Source organism: Apteryx rowi, unplaced genomic scaffold, assembly GCF_003343035.1.
Source record: "Apteryx rowi isolate R43461 unplaced genomic scaffold, aptRow1 scaffold_5, whole genome shotgun sequence".
NCBI lineage: Eukaryota > Metazoa > Chordata > Aves > Apterygiformes > Apterygidae > Apteryx > Apteryx rowi.
Window position 1 is genome coordinate 8,217,475 of NW_020450760.1, and position 22,111 is coordinate 8,239,585.

Consider the following 22,111-nt stretch of genomic DNA (forward strand, 5'->3'; position numbering starts at 1 on the left):
AAAGTCTTAGCGTTGACAGTTTCTTCAAACATTCTGGTTTCAGGCTAGCTGCAACTAAATTTTAAAGAAAGAATTTGTGCAAAAAAAGTTGGATTTCTTTTATCTATACTAATTGATGCCTTCCTCTGTAAATACACTTAAAATGCTGATTTTTCTGAAGGGCATTTTCAACATCACCTCTACAGTGCAGTGATGCCTTTATTTACAAAAGCTTACATGATAAGTAATGTTTCTTTTTCACTTTTGAACCCATGTTATGTAAATGTTATGCAACTTACACACAGAATCACATATAACTATATGACATAACAGCAGTGATTTAACACAAAACACTTTTTTGATTGAGTCACTTCCTGTTTGGAAAGTAAATCACATGGAGAATGAAATGACTGTTGTATGTTGTGTGCTGAGGTTGCAGAATTCAGCTGTTCAGGACCGCAAAAAGCTGACATGTTTTTTTCACCAGGTCAAAGATAAGCTGTGTTAATATAAAAGAAAAATTTTCTTAAATCCCCCCCCCCTTTTTTAATGAAGTAAAAATAAGAAAATAGCTGAGAACTGGTGCGATGATCAGGAAAAATAAAGCTGCCAAGACCGTTGGCTTGAATCGAAAAATAATCTATTGTTTCAGAAGAAAGTTCCAATCTGCTAAAATTTTTAGTTAGTATGAATCTGGTGGCTCTTCTCTGAGGATCTTGCATCTCTTTGCAAAAGTTATTTAAGCAGAAGAGGTAGAAGAAATATAGACAGAACCCGGAGGGTGGGAGCCCCAAAGCCCGCTGGAGTTGGGAAGGGAGCGCTGGTCTCCCAGTCCTCTGTTCTAACCTGGCGTCTTGCCTGCTGCTTCGCTCCTCCTTAGACGTACTTTTATGTGTGGAAAGGAATTAAAGATTTTACATTACTTGCACTGAACATTAGAAATATATATATATTTTAAATTTCCCTCTTTTAAGGTGTCAAGAGGCAGATAAAATCGAATGCATTTTTCAAAGTTTGTGTGTTCAAGATTATTATTGAAAATTAAAACTACTGTAGTAGCCGGACCATCTTCAATTTTGTTGTTTTCCCTTCTGGGATTGTCACTTTTACAAGTACTATTTCACTTTTCTTTCTTTTGAGCTACCTATGTTTTGGAAATGTTTGTCTTTGTTCAATTAAATTGGAGGTTGGGGGTTGCAACAGTAAGCGGTGGTGGGGTTTCCAGATGAATATATGCATATATATTTCACAGAAGGGAGATATTATGCAGGAAAAAAAAAGATGGCATGGAATTTAGTGAGTTTATCAAGTAATATATTAAAATGTTACTATATCCTAGTTGCAATACTGTCAAATTTTATGTTTATGTACAGGAACTTGACAAGAGGAGTTGGTAGATTTAGAGAGATATTAAGAGCTGTTGAAACAAGAACTACACAAAATCTGCGAATGGTAAGTTATACTAAACCATATTCCTATTACAACATCTGAGTTTTATTAGGGAGATAAAGCATAAATATAGTGGATGAGTTAGAGACAAATAATCAGACTACAGCATATTGATCGGGATCTGTTATCCCCCAATTTGAAATGCTACATTTCATGGTTATAGCAAATGATTAGTACAAAAAGGAATGTTTGATAACCATCTTTCCCCTATTTCTTTCTTATTTGTTGTTATGGTTAAAAACTAGTTGTCTCTAACCATATTTTCAAGCTTAATCACAATTGCCCTGTTTACGACTTACCAGAGTTTCACAGGTGTTTCATCTTTCTTTAATGTAGTGAGGGTGAGGGTAGAGAGCAGCATCTCCACTTGTGTTCTGTTAAGTTGAAAGCTACCTAGTTATCATTTCTTTTTTTTGATAAAGCCTCTTAAAGAAAAAAGAAAAAGTCATAAAGATTTGTTATTTATATCATCATAAAGTAAGCCTTTACCAAAGAAGTGACACATCTTTTTGCATCTTTGATATAGTAAAGGTCTAAGACTTTTTCTTGAAAATTACAATTTTTAAAATGTCCTAGATGAATATCTTAATACCAGACTTCTAAAACTTGCAAAGTGGTAATAAGAAAGGTGATTACTTTCTTAATTCATGTAATAACTGATTCCTAACGAGCATATTAAAATTATTAAACAGGAGACTTTAATGGAAACAATAATATTACAAAAATTAATACAATAAAAGATGAAGGGCTTCTTATGGTATAGGAATTAAAGATGTAAGATATAGCTTACATGGTACCGCCCATGGCTTAAATTACCCATATGTTGCTGGGAAATACTTCCAGTTTTGATAGAAATGCAGAGCTTGCTCTCATTCTGTTGCATTGTATTGTACCGTTTCTAAGATACTAAACTCTGATTTTTCAGGACTGCCATATAGCATAGCTTGTGTGCATATGTATAAAACATTAAAAAGCAGGTTAAGCTGATAGTTGTGGATATATATCTGGACTTTAGTAGATAAAATCACCAAATTATTTGTTAGTTCTATTTTTCCTTTGTGTTTAGAGAATCAAGTGGGTACTTGTGCCTTTCAAAAACTAGTTTGCCTGGTATTTTAGATGTTTTAAACTAATAGAAAATATATTCAACACTGCTAGTCTTTATTTGAAATAATCCTAGTGTTTTTGCGAGACTATTCTTCATTTTCTAGGGAAAATATTTATTTCTCACTTTTACAGACGATAGCAAGACAGTTAGCTGAAATTTTGTTACGAGGCATGTGTGAACAGAGTTACTGGAATCCACTGGAAGACCCTCCTCACCAGTCACCCCTAGATGATCCACTTCGGAAAGGTTCAAATACAAAGAATTATGCACTCAGTAGAAGACCACGGGTATACACTGGAGAAAAGTATGGCTGACTTTATATCTCTAAAATTGCAATTGTTGTTCAGTGCACCGTGCAGTTTAGTTTATATTGTTGAAAATGAAGTAGGGGTTGAGAAACGTGAAGTTCTTTCCCTGCTGTGCATATATATTGCACAAAGAGAATTAGAACAACCTGCTTCTCCAAAGAGAAGTTTGCACTGTATGCATGAGACCTTTTTGTCCTCACTTCCTAGAACATGATGATGTTCTACACTGGGGCATATGCTAAAGTCAATAGCCCACCTTGCACCTCGGGTGCAAAAGAAGTCATAGTGTGCATGGCGGTGTCTTTCTGCCACCTGGAGTGATGCAGCTGTGCACTCTTCCACCACTTCTGCTGTGTACATCATGAGTGGCTTGCTTCAAAGTGGTTTTCTGCCTGAATATTTTGAAACAGCAGAATTGCAATGTATCCTTCTGAAGAGGAGGAAAAGCAGAACTGTATGTGCTTTGTCTTCTGAATTGAATGACAATTCTGAGTGTCAAAATTTTAGAAGCCGTGTGCTGTTTCTAGACCTCTGTGTTCTGCTTTGCCATAGAAAGGAGAGTTAGCAATATGGGGATTCAAATTTGTTACTGAAACATAATGAAAAACATGCGTAGCAGTTTATCTAGTAATCTCAAAGGGAGTTTATTTCCCAAGAGAGTTGCCTGTTAATCTTCTTAAGCTAGGTTTGCAATTTCTCTATGAGGTCACCTTTTTATTGATTTTTTTCTTACATTTATTCAGATAAGTGGTATCCTATGGTTAATTCTCATGCAGCTTTGGTGTGTCTCTTTCCTCCTGAAAATGTGTGGCTTTTTGTTTTTTTCAACACCAATCACTGTTAGTATTGGTATTAAACATGTATAGCCAGTTTTTGAAATACTAACTTACTCTGAAAATGTAATAGCTGATTGTATATTCATATCTGATCAAATGAAAATTGATTTCTAGGATAAAGTCATATTCCTTAGTCACACTTCTGAATCACAAAAAAAATGTGTCTTCACAAAATTTTGCTGTTTATTACAGTACTTGGATGTGGCTCACTGCATGGAAGTAATGTGTTCATTTCAAATCATGTTGATGAAAGCTTAACCATTCTGCACCATCCTTTTTTATTTCGTTGATATTAAATTTCATAGGATGACGCTTTGTGTGCTTGTTTTAGATGATCTGCAATAAAATCTTTGCACTGCTTTACTTGTATTCTACACACAAGTCCTTGTGGGTTCACCTTATTTAATATAGTCAACAACTACTGCCTGCTTGCTTTGATATATATGGGAAAGCACAGTGAACCAGAGAACTGAGAAATAGATTATAGCAGTGGAGATAATGATCTGGTCAATGTTTCAGTATGCTGCAATATGACAGTGAGTGCTTTACTAGTTAATGCAGCTGGAGAAAACTGAAACAAGAAACTCCATTTAAATATAAGAAAAAGCTTTTTTTATGGTGACAGGCAGTCTAGCACTGGAACAGGTTGCCTAGAGAGGTTGTGGAGGCTCCATCTCTGTAGATATTCAAAACCCAGCTGGGCACAGCCCTGAGCAACCTGCTCTAGCTGGCCCTGCTTTGAGCAGGAGAATTGGATCAGGTGATCTCCAGAGGTTCCTTCCAACCTCAAACATTCTGTGATTCTGTGAAATTGGTGTGATGTGGGGTTATTTGAGAGAGGCTATTGTCTGTGTTTTTTTTTTTTTTAACCTGTTTTCTCCAAATGACTTAATTTTCTGTGAATGCTGTCTAGCTTTATGATCAAAACCCAGTAATTCTTGAGTTCCAGTCTTGTCTGTCTATGTCTAGGGTGTTAAGTCTTTAAAAGGCAGCATTTGGAATTTTTAAAAAGTTGCAGGCTTAGAGCTGAACATTCATTTTGCCAAAAGGATTATTGTGTTTCTCTACAGGTATATAAATAACAAACTCTACCCACAGCCAAACTTTTTGGTAAAACAAATACCTAGTTTGTGGGTTTACCTTGATCACTGCACTTACAAGTAGGCACATATTGCCCAAACACTTGCTTTATCAATTATTGATATGCCATGAAAATTAGGTCAGTGATGCAGCTACTTCCATTTTTGCAGTTAAATTTGGAGATGGAACTTGCCCAATGGGGATTTTTAATCTGTAAGAGTGAAAGTTAGGTTTCTCTATGAAGAGCATTCCTATGTAGTGGCCACATCTTAAATATACTCATCTTAAACTTGAGAATTAATATGATTCAGAGCAAATTTTGGATATAGAAGCAGATAAGGAACAGTTCATTTGTCATACATCTTTCTTCATAAGGCAAATGAAGGCCAATTCACTTCATGCCTACGGCTTTTCCTTCAAGAGCCAAAGAAATTTTTCAGCCATCCTTTGATTTAAAAAAAAAGAAAAAAAAATACATAAATTAAAACCCTCTGTTTATGGTGACAGACTATACTGTCTATGTCAGTTTTACTGATAACCTTTACACTAAATGAAAATTGCTCATGCAGCTTGGACAGTAGCATCTCATAAAATGGATTTACAGAAGAAAGGATGAACATCAATTTCTTCTCTATAACCATTTCTGCAGAATCTTGTTTCTGCTATTTTTAATCTTTTTTCCTAATATTCTGGTTGAGGAAATTTATAAGGAGATATCACTTACGCTGGGTCACTTATTTTCCTAAACATTCAAACAACTGCCTGGATTCGCACAGCAAATCCTAAAGAATGGTCTGTTCCTCTCTGACAGTATTTTAGGAGACAATATAAAGATACTGTGAATCCTAAAACAAAACCAACATTTCTTCAGAATTTAAGATAGATGTGCTTCTGTAAGTGATCTGTTGTGGAAACTGACTCTTGCACATAACAACAAGGCTGTGTTATGGAAAAGCCTTTCATATTAACTACTAAGGCATATATGCTGTAAGAGATTTCAGTCACTTGAGTTACTTAGCTGTGTTTATTGAAGATCACCATTAATGATTATTTTATACAACAGAAAACCCACATAATTATAGTATAATTATTACTAGCAAGTAGAATGGCCTTTATCTAGCCCTTCTAGCAATTCTCCTTCCTTACCCAGACTACTTGTAGCAGGTTTCTCAGGCTCAGTCTTTCAACCTTATGTTCTTTTCATTCATTCTCAACTCATCCTTTTGTAGAAACATGCTTCTTTGCAGAAGCGGGGCTTTGTTCAATATAGTTTAGCTGCTCTTGGATCACGTAAGCAAGGATTTTCACAATCTCGACACAGCATGCAAGACAGACGTGCTTTCTTTGCTTGCATCAGAGTGAGCAAAGATACCAGATCAGGCAAGATGTGTCATGCCTAATATCTCATCTCCAGCACTGGTCAAAGGCAAGTACCTAAGAGAAAGTATACTAGGACAGACTTGTAGGAAATTCTTTTCTAGGTACTTGCCCACCCTCCAACTGTGTGAATCTGAGAGATACTGGTTGGTTTTAAATGTGCTGCCTGAGATGTTAATTAAGTGTACCTCAGTTCTTATGAAGAAGGTGAATAGAGTATGACTAATACCACTTATTATATTACAGATCTCTGTGTTATTGCCTCTTCAGTTTTCTTTATTCCCACTTGAAACTGTGTAAAACCTCTTGGTCTGCCTTTGGTTGCCAGGCATTTCATGTTTCTGGTCATCTCTGTTGCTCTGCCATGTTACCTGGGAGCTACCTCACTTCTATGCCTGCAGTACTTGGGACAAGCATGAAAAGGCTGAGTTTGATCATCTAAATTGAGCTTTTGCATACACGAGTTACAGGAATTTCCCCCTAATTTCTGCATGAAGAGGATCTTCAGTGTTTGAGACAGGCATGAAATTACTCTTTACAAAAATATATTCAAAGATTTACAGGAAAATAATGTTTGCTTTCCTCTTGATAGTAGAGGGGTTTTTTGGGTTTTTGTTTTTGTTTTTTTTTTTTAGTAGTTCACTTCAGGGCATCTTCCCTGTATCCTCTGAGAAAGTAATTTCCCCAGAAACTATTTCCAATTGTTACATTGCTTTCTGAGGACCATTGCCAGTTGGTCCGGCTAAATCCTCGTCCAGGGTGCTTTGTTCTGCTTTGGAGACTGGATAGGTAAATGGGGAGCCCAAACTGGCTCTGATGCTTCCTTTCATTCCTCATCCCCTGTCCTGGGTGGCTCTTATTCATGAGTAACGGTGTTTTGAAATTTCGTTGCTATGTAAAAGATAAAATAGGTCTTTTGAGAATTAAAAATCTCCTTCAAAACCTGATGAGCAACTAGCACTGATAAAAACAACCTGGCTGCCTTTCTCCTCAGATCTTTAGAGATGCAGTCCCTTGGGTCCTCCTTGCTGTGTATTACCAGAATGCTTTCACAATCTTGCTTTCAAGCACCCTGGAGATCCAATGCATTTTACTTTCCATTTCTTTTCAGAGATTTCATTACTACCTAAGTTTCTGATCCGTTAAAAAGAAAAAAAAAGTTGCTTTAATCTCAGGCAGGCTTACTTTCCTGCCAGTAATTTATTGTAGTTTAAGCACAAGCCTTGGGACTATAGGAATTGCTTATTAATAGCAATAGGTCATTTACCACGTTTATTAAACAGTTAACTATGGAACCATTGACCTGAATGGAGATGAAATATTACTTAGGCTGATTCAGAAACAGTTGAGAGAGAAAAATCTGGAGAGTTAAAATGCAGTCACTATTTGTGAGAGAGAGAAGTTTGTGCTGGTCCATGTACCCGATGCAGCGTACAAAAGTAGTGAGGAGGCATCCAGTGTTCACAGAAAGTGGTTAAGTCTGCAACCTAGCCCTATGGGAACCTTTGGTATTAAGTCATAAGGAAATGTGTACTTCAATGGAAATGAATATTTTAACTGCTTGGAAATAACTGGTTATGGCAAGTAGGCAGCGACTGCTGTGGCTCTATTTTAAAACTTCTCAAGTAGTGAACAGGAAAATAATTCTCAAACATACTTGGTTAAAAGGTTATAAAAGTATTTATCCAAATATTGCCTAAAACACAAAAGTTACCTTGCTTTTGTGAGGGAGTCTTGCTGTCAACCTCTGAATCAATGACGTAGATGCATCTCAGATAGTTAGGTGCCAGAGGCCAGTTAAAATATGGATATGTGTTTAAAAGTTGTCAAATTGCATACAATTTGGGGACATTTGGATGTATTCTTCATCTCTGACAGCTGTGGTGGTTTTGTTCTCTTCACTTTGTTTTGCCAATGTCTTTTTTTAAAATGTAAATTTAGAGCATTGCAAAGAAATGAATTTTAACTGATTGTTTTTTATACATATGTAAGTTGTTCTCTATTCTCTTTTCTGGAAGTCTTCCAGTTTTTGCTATATTTGTGTAAGGTACTCCTAAGAGCAGTATGTTTAGCTTTAATAATTGAATTTTTCTTTTGAATAGCATCTTTTGTCCTCAAGAAAATACAGAAGAAGCCTTACTATTGCTGCTTATTAGTGAATCTATGGTAGGTAAATTGGGTGAATGCTTTAATTTTTTTTAATGCAAATAGAAATTTTTTTGCCATGTCTTGATTTTGACTTATTTACTACCTTTCATTTCCTGTTAGGAAAGCAGGCAATTACTTCTGAAACTCAAGCTTCTGCTCCTCTGAGCCAGCAGGAAGAGCTCTGAAAGCATTATGAATAGGAGTTTCTTTCTCCTTTAAAGTCAGAATACATTGTCTCTGAGCTGAACCTAGCTTCCTTCTAGCCATAGCCAAGTGAACTCAAAACCAGGTCTTTCACTTGGCATCACTTATCAGTATGAACCACTGTTACACCATCTGTTGCCATTCAGCAGACAGACTCAAAATGTAAGTTGTTTTTGTTGTACACACAAAAACCAAAGACTACTACATGACCATGATAAACATATATATCACCAAAAATTGTTTTCCATTGTGCATTAAAATTCAGATGTCACTCAAATTTGTAAATAACTTTTAGTTGTACAGGATTTACAGCAGCCTTTGCTGCGGTAATTTTTTTTAATCTCCTGATTTCCTCAATAGCCAATTCCTTTCAATCGCCCACTTGTGCCATTTTATCAGGGTTATGTATTTTTCCTTTAGTGCAGTTTTATTAATCATCCATCAACTGTCACATACTGACATTCTCATCCAAGGTCAGTTATATATTCTCAAATGACAAAAATGAAAAGTTTTAAGCTGAAATTTTCACCGTCTTTCAAACTGGAGGGTGGAATCACTAGAATCTCAGAAATCATTTAACAGTCTGTTTCACTGAACATCAGTGAGACTCAGTCTTTTATATAGGTGATTGGACACTTTTAAACTCTTTGGCGTAATTTCTGTTTTGATACAGCTAAGTAAGATCAGAACAGTTTAGTGATCAGAGTCTTATCTGGACTATTGTGGAGTTAAACATGTACACAGTAGTACAAACTACTTTGTTTCTAGTGATCTGCCTGGAAGTGTTCCTGACAGAATCTGTCACCGGAGAACTAGACGGAGCAAATGCTTCTGTGTACCATGTGTTGATTTTGTTGCGCTGTGCCCTCACCTCTGAAAGGGACCCTCTGGGCTCCTGTAAGGTGCCTGAGCAGCTCGGGGCAACGTACAGAATTCTGATTTGAACTGGAGTCGTGATATGAAGGCGGAAGCCAACCCAGTTCTGCAGAACCTCAGACTACTCATCCCTGTATTTGCATGTGTGCTTCCTTGCATATCAGCACTAAAAAGCCAACAAACAAATTAAAATATTGCCCTTGTAAGTCTGCTTTCAGGTTACTTGCAACTTTTTCTTTGTGAATTAGACCTGTCTAGATATATCAAATGTTTGTCACCATAAAACATTATGCCCTTAGCAAATTTATTTATTTATTTATTTACAAATAATTATTGCAAGCTATATGAGGCAAAAGAGACTGTTTCAGGAAGAGTGTAAAATCATATGTGACTTTGGCTAAGCTATTTGCTCAGAATTTTTTGGGAGGTGGGGGAAGGGGAAGATGGGGCATAAAAATATTAATCACTGAATTTGTCTTTCTGGAAGTTGTGAGCTGAGAGTTCAGTGCATGCTAACTCTTTTTAGCTATAGTAATTATGAAGTATCTGATCTATTATTTTGAAACAAATAAGAATGATTACAGAAGATAGAATAAACATTTTTTATGAGATGGTATTGTGCTGTAAAAGTAGTACAATCCCTTGCATTGTCTATGAATGATAAACACACAAATAAGGCTTCAAAACTTGTGCCCTTTATGAATTTATTTAAGAAAATACTGGAAAACAGAATGAGAATCTTACATGTAAGTAGCATTTTGTGTAAGTAAAAGTACTTAAATTTTTGTGTGCCTACTAGCCCTAAATCATACTGTTAGTTTTAGGGAAGTGTTGCACTCTACCATCATAATTTCTTATTTGCATTAGATCTAGTGTGGCATGCATCCAGAAAATTGGGCTTGCCAGTAGACTATTAATGCTACTTTTGTGTCACCTTGAGTTCCCTTAATTTCTGAATTCAGAAAAGATGCTTTGATGACTAAAATTTACATTTTAATCTTCGTGAAAGGAATGCTCTGGGAAAGATGGTTCTGTGCTTTTTAAGAGTCCTAATTCTCCTATAGATAAATTTCAGAGTGCAAAAAGCCACTGACTGCTGCTACAGTGTATTATCATGCATAATGTGGGAAGTTGGCTGCAACTCTGCCATTGCTCTTATTGCAAAATGTCCTTGCGTTCTCGCTCTTATGCTAGCAAAGTGCAGACCAGCCTTTCCTTATCTCAGCAGGAATGACGGGAAGGGCAGGATCTGAAGGGCTAAGATCTGCAAGTTACAGTGGGTGTACATGCTACTGCATGCCAGCTGAGCAGTGGTAAACATATGCATTGCTCTAAGCCCATGGTAAAAAGCATAACTTAATTTACTCAGAGAGGAAAAAAGGTTATGCTGCTTGTATTTGCTTCAGGCTTGAGGGGTGTCTAGGGGAAGTGTAGCCAGCTGACACATTGCAGCTTAACTAATTGTCACAACTTTATTTTGTCCGAGTCCTCAGAAACACCAAACACTTAAATTCATAAATACGTTCTGTTTTATAAACACATAGAAAATGATCAGGCAAATATATCTGTAAGATATCCGCCATGCCTACAAGGCAATGTCAGCCGTTTTTTCACAAGCAGTGCTAGTTCACAGCATGCTCTATATTTGCAAGGAATTGAATCAGTCACAGATTAAATATGGAGTTATAAAAATAAGAAGTTCTTGAAGCTGACTGAAGATCTACGCAGTGTAGAAAGGAAAAATCAAAGACTCCTTGATCAAAAGGAAGCAAATTTTCACTTTGGGATACGCGTGTGTGCGGGGATGGGAGGGTCTTTTCAAACCAAGCTGTGGATTGTTCAGCTGATAAATCCTGGAATGCGTGTGCATTTTACGCCCCACGTGTGTCTCTGAAAATTTCTTTCAGTCTTTGATTATTCTGATTTTAAAGATTTATGTTCAGAGTCTAAAATGTTATCCTGTTAAAGCAGAGAAGCAGTTTGTTTTGTCTTAATGTGTTATTAGTCATCTCTGAGAACGGGGGAAATAAGCTGTCCGTTTTAATTCAGTGTATTTAAATAAATGTACTGGGGGGGATCTCAAACCCTGTGTACTTTTTTTAAAAAAAAAGGGGGGGCAAGGGGATCTCTAGTTACTGACTTCAAACTACCAGATACACTAACATTTGTATCAATAGGCATTCCAAACATGAGGAAATCTATAAAGACAGAAGATACCAAGATAAGGTATTTCAGAGCGTTGGTGGTATAGTGAGCGAAGTACTGGGTAGTATAGTATAGGTGATCTTAGTTACTGGGAGATCTGAATTTTATTCTCTGCTCTTTAACAGGATTCCTCTGTGAACATAGTTTATTTAATCCAGTTGTACCTCAGTGCCCTCCAGTCTCAAAAGGAAAAGTTTAATTAAGGAATTATACTTGCAATGTGCCTTCTCAAAAAGAACTTGAAAGTACAAAGCCTCACTGCAAAGCTGGTCTGATTCCAAGCCTCTGCTGTTGACTAGGGGAAACTCTTGTGCCAATTCCCTTCTCGGTGATAATTCCTGAAGAGTGATTGTGCGGTTATCCGGGGCAGGATGCTGTGCACAAGGGAGAGGGTACTGTCACAGTCTTACAAAGAGAAAAGAAAGTGAATGCCTTATTAGTAAAGATGGAACAGACAATTTGAATAGCCTTCTGATGTGTGTTTTATTTGCATACAAAAAATAGAATTAAATTAAAAAAGATGAACTACTCTTTATACTAAAACAAAACTTCTTTTGGTTTCTGAGAACTCTTTCATAATTTTACATAAATTACCTAGTTTCTATAATTAGAATCAAGTGATTAAAATAGATAAATATAGAAGCCTAACTGTTTCAGCTAATGCATTAAATTGGTGTAGATTCATACCATCTTTAAATTAGAATCTATAGATTCCAATTAATTCTATAAAAATCTATAAATAAATTTACTTGAGCAAAAATATCGGTTGGATTACAGTGGCTGACATGATTTCTTCTTGGCATTATGTTTCAGGCTAACCGTGATGCTGTACTGAGCAGAATACCAGAACACAAAAATGATCGTATCATCAGTTTGCAAAGTGCATCTGTAGTCTACGATTTGCTTACAATAGCCTTGGGAAGAAGAGGCCAATATGAAATGCTATCAGAGGTGTGTCCATAGGAGTGAATATTCAGCTGTGTTTTCATTGCTTGTTTCTGTTAATCATGTTAATTATGATAGGGCTTAAGGGCTAAACAAATGTAGGACTGTTGTTCTGACTGCTATATAAATAGAGGAGTAGGTAGTCTCCACCCCAAAAAGCTTACTGTTTAAATGTACACAGGTGACTTGAGATGGTCAAGCACAGAAATTTTATGAAAGGTGTGATAAATCAGATATTTAATGGTACAGCAACTCACATGCTTTTGGTTGGAGAGGCAAAGGATATATGTAAAATGGAGACAACAGGAAGGAAAGGCAGAAGAGAAGAGCTGATTGTGGAATGAATTGAAGAGTTTGATAGAGCTAGAGATATGAACTCGAATAGCTAAACTGGAAAGGGTGAAGTATAGCAAGGAAAAGGAGAACTTTTTTGGATGTCCACAGATCTTTGCTTTTGATTCTTTGGTTTCTGTTGGCCTGGAGAATTTAGCTACTTTCTCTTTTGGAGTTCTCATTCAAAGCTTAGAAGGCACCAAATCCAATTTTGTTGTAACTGTGCTAATTTAAATACATTGCCATGATTCTACTAATGTGCATTTGTAATAAAACCTAAGTATTATCGTTTTTTTTCCCCCTCCTGAAACATTTTCTAAAGCTTATTTTAATACTTTCATAATGGATAGGTAGCCAGTAAAAGGACCCTAGAAAAAGGATTTGTGAGTCTTTATTTCAAAATGAATATTTCTTCTATACCTCATTACATTTGGAGTATTTCAGAATCCTAAAAGTTTGTAAAATGGCTTTGGAGTTTATAAAAGAGGGAATGTATTACTTTGTGAGGTCTGTAGAAGCTGTGTTCTGTGTCTTGAGTGTCTTGTGTTTGACTATGCAACTCACATGTTTTTTGTTCGGAAATGATTCGTTAGGAAATTTTAAAGTATCATTAACATTTTTATATTTGGGAAACAGCTACAACTTTCTGGGCAGAGCAGATCTTTCTGCTACTCAAAACAGTGCTTACACAGCAGCAAGATACTGTTGCTGCTGATGATTAATTACTGGTATCCAGAAAGTATCTTTCAACGTGTGTGATAAGAAGGCATATCCAGGGATTGATCTCCTGAGAAATGATGCCTTTCTACTGTAATAAAAGACTATTTAAAAAATACAAAAACAAAACAAAACCCCAGCTCTTCTTTGTTATATATTGATAGTGATTGTTTTTATCTATATCTCCTGCGATGTTAAGCTCTGAATTTGAGTATTCTTCCTCTTGAAAATAGTTCATAGCTGCAAGTTGTGCATGTGCTCAGTTTTAGTCAATGCAATAGAAGGTCTTTCATGAAACCAGGTAGTATGAAAGCTCGTACAGGACTGTCATCCTACAAAATAACCTGATAGGGAATATTTCCATTTGCTTGCCAGTACAAACACTGCCACCTTCATGGAGTCTGAGACACTTGTATGAAAGCTGCAGGAGATGAGTCCTCATACGCTTTAGATCTAAAGCTTTTTAAGGGATAAACACCGACAAGTATTTGAAAAACAAACTTGAAGAGGCCTTCTGATTTTGTTCTTCTTTGAACAGCTGGCAGAGGGGTACTGAAAACTTTTATTTTTGTACTAGCCTAGTAACTGGAAGAGGGGAGTGTAGTCCTGGGTTTCAATTCCTATTCTTTTATTTTGTCAGGTTTTTCTACGTTGAAGAGCCATTATATGAATGGGAATGAGCACAGACTCGAGATTCCCCCACTGTCTCCCAACATAGTGTTTATGTCACAAGGGAGGCTGCTTCTCGTCTGCAGTTCTTCTTGCCTTTCTTAACGGAAAATTTGTTTGACTTCAGCAGAAAAGGTGGAAGTATCTTTGTTCTTAGTGCATAGCTTGAAGTCTAGGGCACTACCCCAGAGGGTGGGAGGAAAGTCCCATCACATGGAGAAGAGTGCAGAACTCGCTTCCCGCGCTGCTTGGGGGCAGGCTTTAGCCCCTGCGCCTGAAAGACAAGTACCACTGCCGAGTCCTTTTCCTGCTGTTGTGAGCAAAGTTGTACATTGTAACTAATGAAAGATGTTTTAGCTCTACCTGGCTTTTGGATTTCAATGCATTTTAGGAGCTGCTTGTGTTGGTAGTGATTTTGGTTACAGAAAGAAGCAGAACTACAAGTACCTAGAAAGTTAGGGAGCCTCCAGGCCTGGCCAGCATTTTAACTGAGGGTTTTTAGCCACTGCAGTTATACAGTTCTTCCTTACTTCCTCCATGTTGTCCTCCTCCTCTTCTTCATTTCACTCGACTTCTCTAAACAAAACCAAAGCAGTTGATAACAGAAGGTTAAATGTATATTTGTAAGAGAAACTCTGAAAGGCAACAATATATTTAAGTCAAGACCAGCAAAACATTGATTTCTTGCTGGGTTATGTCATACCATAAGGGAAACATGTATGTAGTCTTATCAGCTGGATAAACATGTATAAGTGTCTCTTTGACCTAATAGAAGCTAAACTGGAAGCTTAACTTGACTGTGCTTGCTGTCCTCCTCATCAGTAACAGCTACAAACTACAGATGGATATCAATTTTGGTATGCTTTATTAAAATTTATATCATACTGTTATGTTTATTAGTAGGTCATGATAAGATGAGGAAAAAAATATTTTTAACATCTTGCATTCTCCTTTGCCATGTGTACTATGTAGCATACCACAACTTTTTGGATTATTTTGACTTCGCACGTAACTAGTCAGTTTGTTGTCATCTTTTTGCTTCCAGTGATGGAAAGTCCAACCAGAAAATAAATCCTGTTTTAGTTGTCTTAATAGACATTGCTTACAATAACAGTAATTAACTTCACATACAGTCTAATGATGAACTTTTTGAAACAGTATTAGAAAGGATTTATTTTTAATGAAAATTCTATTTAGTAGCAGTCTTGATACTGGATATTGTGTGGTAAGAAGATGGTAGCATACATCAGTTATACATAACGAACAATGCACTTAAATATTTATATCTTTTTTCAGCCTCCGTGCGGTTCTTTGCTTCATCTCCTATTATTATGTGGGAATGCACTACATATCTGGCTTTGCTTTCTGTAATATTAAGGCTGAGTTTGAATGTTAAAAGTAATTTGGGGTATTACAGTTTAGAATGTACATTATATCTGTCAGAGCAGAAAAGTTGCTTCACGTAATTGTACTCTGCAGACCAGAAAGTTAATTGTAAATCAGTTTGTTTAATCCAGAAAAATATTCCACCTTTGAACTCTCTGGAGCTGGTTTGACTAGAAAAAAGAGCATAGCAAGAGGAAATAGTTCTTATTGCCAACAGCAGGTACAAACCCTTCCTAATTAGCACATAATGCTAATTTAACATATTTAATCTCTGTATAGTAATAATTAATATCCCTTTTGGCATTGAGTTATTAAATTGAAAATCTCGGTAGAATATTTAGTGTAATAAGAGTATTAAAATTCTTAGAAATAATACTATCAGATGAGTTTAATTTTTTAAGTGGTACTGATGAGTACTTTGGGTGCCATTTTCATCAAGTGTTCACAATTTAGAAAATATAGGTGTACAACTTTCCTTTTCACATAAGTCTCATCTCCTGCTTCTCAGACCTTTTGTTGCTGAATCCTTCATTTAAGAGTAAGTTGGTGGGTATTTATCATTCCTTCTTTCAGGCTAAATAGGACAGTACCTGCAGGATTATTTAAACACATTATGAATTTTTTCTTATAGAATATGATACGTATTTTTGCTTAAGTTGTTTGAATGATTTACATTTTTAATTACATGTATTTTAGGTACGAGCCGATTAGAAAAATTTTATACTAGTATATCTTCTTGATAGTTTAAGAATGTGCTCTTAATGAACAATCTTTTCCCCCAAAAAACAGTGTTTAGAAAGAGCCATGAAGTTTGCCTTCGAAGAGTTCCATCTCTGGTATCAGTTTGCATTGTCCTTGATGGCAGCAGGAAAAGTAAGTCTTACTTTGTGGAGATAATTCTTGTATTGATGGCTATTGATAACAATATCTGGCATTCTATAATTTTTCATCTCTAAGTGTTTTTAAAGAAGATGCTAATCTTTAAATCAGCTAAGTAAAGTGGCTGAATTTTTGCCTAGTACTGTAAAAGGCATGTGAAAATCTTTATTCCAATGATTTATAACTTAGGAGGACTAAAAACTGAAGATCAGGACTATCTTGCCAACAACCTTAAGCTAAGCTAAGTTAATTTAAGCAGTGAATTATACCAGATCACATAATTCAGTAACAACCTAATTTAAATGCTGTTTTGATGAACAAATGTGTTTAGGTGCAAATTAATGCTGATTCATGATTCCCTTACTCTTTTTGTTCAGAATTTCTGGCTATTGTCTTTTTCTCTATTATTGCTGCCTTTGAGACTTTGCATCCTGCACAATTAAACTGGGATAAATTATTTTAATTATTATTTTATATAAACTGGGAGCTTATATTATCAGATGTAGTCTTCTACTTTCAGTTTCTTTTGCTTTTCCCTCTTCCATTATGGAAAACAAACTTCATTTATTGTGTAATGTATAGAATTGATATTAGTTTCTCTTAAAGATTATTCACAGTGGAGGTATTTTGCTTATCTTCAGTATGGGGGAAAGGAGTGGTTTATAGTTTCTTTAGAAATCATTATTAGAAGTACACAGGTTCTTGAAGGTCTTGATTCTTCTTCCCATTCTTTGTTTTACTTAGTTATCTTCTAAGCTATGACTGGATAGAAGTGAATGAAAAATGATTTCAAAAATGAGGAGTAATGAAAGACTGCCATAAACTCTTGTATCCTGTAATAGCTCCTCATAAGTGCTGTCATAACTCCTGACGAATGCTAGAGCACAGCCTGTTCTGATGCCTGCGTCCCATTCCTGCTCCTTCATTCGCCTTGCTCAAATGCTGTGAGCTCACAGGCCTAGCAAAGCTCTAAATGCACCTCAAAAACAGTCTTTAAATCATGTACAGTTGGAATTATATTGTGAGCCAATATTTCACCCGGGACACTTAGTCATAGTTCGTAGTGGAAAATAACTACAGCAGTGCCTGAAGTCTTGTATTTCACTTGTACAAGTTGTTGTGACAATTTTTCAACAGAATGTTTCGTAATGGTTCCTTCACACAGGGAAAAGAGTAGAAAATGGAAATAGGAGTCTTATATCTGTGAAATATATTTATGCTTTTAGTAATTTCCATGGCAAATGTTTTTAACAGTCTGCTCGAGCAGTTAAAGTCTTGAAGGAATGTATCCGTTTGAAACCAGATGATGCAACTATTCCACTCCTTGCTGCAAAGCTCTGTATGGGATCTCTGCACTGGGTAAGCTTTGCTGCTGTTTGTCTTTTCAGCAAGAGCTGACTTCTCTAAAATGCAACAAAATCTTAGCTGGGGGATGTCAGAAAATACTTTTGCACAGTGACTACATACAGCTGTCTTGTTTCAGGTATCAAGGCGTGATGTTGTTTGTTGTATTACTTTCTTCATAGATGCATCCATTATAATATAATACTTTAACATATATAGCGGCTTAGGGGAATGTAAAGAGAGTTCACTAATTAACTACAAAACTTTTTTTTTTTTTTTGAAAATTAGTTCAGGTATCATCTCCCAAATCAATTTACTTTATTGGTAAATAATTCAAAAGGGGAGCTTTTGTAATAGAAATGCTGTGAATTTTTGAGATGGTTCAAAACTAGCAAGTACAGTTTTGAAAAATGACCTCCCATTTTAATACATTTCATATAAAATATAAGATTCCAACCGTTGTGAAACAGAAATTTAGCTTGGTTATAAAGCTAAAAAATTATTAGAGATTGAAACATACATTATTGGCATATGGAGATTAAAAATGTGAATCAGGCTTCTCTTTCTTCTGTGCGAGAGGAGAATAACTTTTTTTGGAAGTTAATGGGACAAAAATAGTTTTTATTATTAATTCTCAAATCTTTTCAAGAAATTCATCCATTTAACTCATGTTTGTAGATAATGGTGTTTATGAATTCTAAATAGGGACTTTTTTAAAGTGTTGAATTGTATTTTAGATGGCCTTGAAATTGGTTATCTGTACAAAAACACTAAGATGATTGAAGCTCATCATATGGTTTCCAAGATAAATGTGCAATTTTCAGAGGAATGATCAGAAAGACATGTTGCTTACCTACTTACAAAAAGGAGGAGGAGAGGAAGGAAAGATTGCAAGCAGAAATTGAGAAAATAATGCAGTGGTATGAACATGACTTGCTGAGGCCAACAAAAGTACAGTCTTAATAATTAACATAGATCCTAGTTCTGTAAATTGTTCCCTTTGGATTGACCCTGCATGGAGCCGCTTGCTGTACTTACCATTTACATTTACTAGAATGGATTCAAATTCCTGTTATTCTTTATTTCTGGATTGTTAAATAGCGTGCTAGTGTGGGTGTGCAGACTGTTAAACCCTAGTCTTTTATATGTTTTTGTATTTATGAGCCCCCATACTTTCAGCAATACTGTATGTGATGCAGGGATCTGCATGGCTAGGCTTTTTTGCAGGGTTGGAGCCATAGTTCTTGTAACTGGTTTTCCAAAAGAAATAGTGTATGGAACAAGAACTCTTTTAACTCTGAAATGCAAAAAAGGGCAGTTAACATATACGGACCAGAAATGGATTTTATATTAAAAAAAAGGGCAAAAACTCAAGAAGTTCAGAATGACTTGTGTGTTAAGTGACGGTGTTTCTTAACCATAAGATAAAATCATATTTAAATCTGTGTCAGGTTAAATCTGTGTTCTGTACTGTGAATCTAGAAGGAAAACTAGGTCTGCTACAAAAGGAAATGGAGTGCTTAAAGGTGGTGATGACTGAGATTTCAACACTCAGTGTGCATAATACTCATGCTATGTGTTCTGCTCGCTATAATATGAACTTTAGCTAGTTATAGACTCACATTGATGTTTTATAATATTTTCAGTTGGAAGAAGCAGAAAGATTTGCCAAAACTGTTGTTGATCTTGGGGACAAAACATCAGAGTTCAAAGCAAAAGGCTACTTAGCACTGGGATTGACTTACAGCCTGCAGGCTACTGATGGTAAGATAAGAATAAACACACTCATGTTCAGAAATTCCCATCTTGCCTAAAAGCAGATACCTAGCAAAATGCTAGATTCCAAAATTAAAGCTGCTTTGTGCAACCTTTTTCTCCCAGTCAATGTATTAACACTTCTTCAATAAACATGAGGAATGAAATCTCTTGATCTTGCATATCACTGATTAAACGTATCCTTTTTAGCATCTTTGCGAGGGATGCAAGAGGTCTTGCAGAGAAGGGCTCTTCTTGCATTTCAGAGGTGAGTGGGTGTTAGTCTTTTCATTTCATTCTACTGTATGTAGTGAAAAAGCTTGATTATGTGTTAGAAAGAGGGACTTGTAAAGATTGTAATGAGGATTTTACCTCTGGGAGTCTGCCTTCCTGAGTACAGAATGTATTCCTTTAACATTCACTTCATCATTTTCTGTCAGAAATATCTAAACTGATTCCTGAGGTTTTCCTTTTATTTCATTTTAAAGACATTTGTGTTGCTCTCTAGGATAAAATATGTGCTTAAAGGAGTATTCTGTTCTAATCTGAAGGGGAAAAATGGTATGATGTAAGGTCTTAAGTCATGTCTGAATGTGATAGTGTTTCTAGCAGAGTTAGTTGCTAATCAGATTGTATACCAGGTTTTTGCAATTATGTTTGCAGAGGCAGAGTGATGGTTGAGGCAGTGCTGTTATGGATGAGAGGCGAAGTGCAGGTAATAAGGTAGCAAGTTGGGAGAAGAAGATCATTTCTATCTGAAGATGTAACAGCACAGGCAGCAGCATTGCGAATACCCCTTCTTCAAAATGCCTTACTCGGAAGTAGCGCTGTTGGGGATGACAGTAGTTCTTTCTCAGAGGTTTGCCTCCGCAAATGGTGATGACTATACACAGGTGAATGTGGACCACTCAACCCCAACTGGGTATAATTACAAAAGAAACAAATCTTGACGGCATAGCCAGCAGAAGTGCTGGAACATCTAAATGTGCCTCCCTTTGTGTTCACATACTCTTGCAAAATCCTATTGCAGTGATAGGTCTAAATGCTTCAAGGAGTCTCTTTGCCAATTTATGAATTAATGTGACCAGATTTTTATATGAGTGTAAAATCCAGGACTTTTGGGGGTGGTGGTTGTATAGCTGAGGGGATAAGGTTGAAGGAGTGTTTACCAGGCAACATTAGAGTGAAGCTGGTACGTATTGGCCATTCCTTTCTCTGCCCTGTTTGTGTAACTATTCCTGTTTGTGCTTTAGTACATCTTTGCTCTTATAGTTCCTTAATGGTTTTAGTAGGTTTTTTATTTACTTCAGCGTTCTTGCTCCATGTTGAAACTGAACTTTCCTGGTCTGCACTTCAGTTCCTCACCTGTCCCTGTTATCATGACCTTCATCCTAACTTTCAAAAATACTGTGCTAACCTTTGCTCACCGTTGCTGTCCATTCACCTGCTGGTAGCTGGTATACCTTTTTGCTTCACTCTTCAGGTCCTAATATTTATTTGCTTCCTTCTGCTGATTCTCTTAAACAGCAAGGGACTTAATGAACTCCAGCCTGAAGCTAATCCATTCCTGTTCAGCTCCTCACCCTTCCTTCCTCTTCCTTACCCTCCCACGTCCTGTAGTGATCCCAAAGCTCTGAGAGTCATTCCCTGCTGGTGGGCTGCCTGGAAAACTTCCATTTTCTGAGCTTGAGAAGTGCGACATTTTGGCTGTTTTATGCATAGTTTTAAACCTGTAAATGTGGGGATGCTTTTATAGGTAACACTGTTTATCATGTTAATTTTAAAAAGGATAAGTGGTGTTTGGGCTAAAAAAAAAAAAAAAGCAATACAGGGTAGGTTACTAGAACTATTTTTCAAATGATACTCAGCTTGTCACTGCTTCTGAAAGTATTTTCCCCACTCTATTCAAATATTGCTTGGTTGTATTTTACGTCTTCTTACACCCAGGAACTCTGCAGTTTCGTTCTCTACAACAAAACAAGCCTCTTGATGCTTTCTTAGCTGTTGAATTTCCAAGACTTCCTAGCAGTGAATAGTGCCAGCTGAAATCTAAAAACATATCTAGCATCTCTTCGGTGAACCATTATAGATGTCCTTTAGCTAATTAGTATGAATGGAGCTTTAATTTTGTAGTGATATGGAGCTTTGAAATATTTGTGCTAACTAGCACAATATAAATTTATTCACAGAACGTCTTGGGCACATGGGGATTAATTACATCTGCTTTCTCTGCGTCTTTGTGATTCTTTTTTTTTTTTTTTTTCTTCAATTGATACCACCTACTACAAACTGTTCCGTATTTAAGTGCACCTTCCACTTTATTCGTGTTTAAATTATATATTTGTCCTGTCTATGGGCATTTCCCCGAATTAACTTGTACAAAGGTTTTAAGTTAAAAGTATTTTTGGAGGTTTTACTGAGGTACAGGGCATACGTTTTGAAAACCCTACTGATTAGTTGATATTGCTGCCGCTGATATTGCCAATATGAAAATCTGGACTAGAATGGTTTGG

General features: G+C 36.2%; 1 protein-coding gene across 1 annotated transcript in view; it reads left to right on the forward strand.

The window, feature by feature from the left end:
- Window positions 1-22,111, forward strand: part of TTC7B (tetratricopeptide repeat domain 7B) — a 137,454-nt gene that overhangs the window by 37,193 nt on the left and 78,150 nt on the right. Inside the window, exons 5-12 of the mRNA XM_026079525.1 lie at window positions 1,353-1,431; window positions 2,668-2,840; window positions 8,240-8,303; window positions 12,384-12,521; window positions 16,410-16,493; window positions 17,754-17,858; window positions 19,490-19,607; window positions 19,809-19,866. Of these exons, the coding sequence (XP_025935310.1) occupies window positions 1,353-1,431; window positions 2,668-2,840; window positions 8,240-8,303; window positions 12,384-12,521; window positions 16,410-16,493; window positions 17,754-17,858; window positions 19,490-19,607; window positions 19,809-19,866 (819 nt within the window). The remainder of the gene's footprint in view (window positions 1-1,352; window positions 1,432-2,667; window positions 2,841-8,239; window positions 8,304-12,383; window positions 12,522-16,409; window positions 16,494-17,753; window positions 17,859-19,489; window positions 19,608-19,808; window positions 19,867-22,111) is intronic.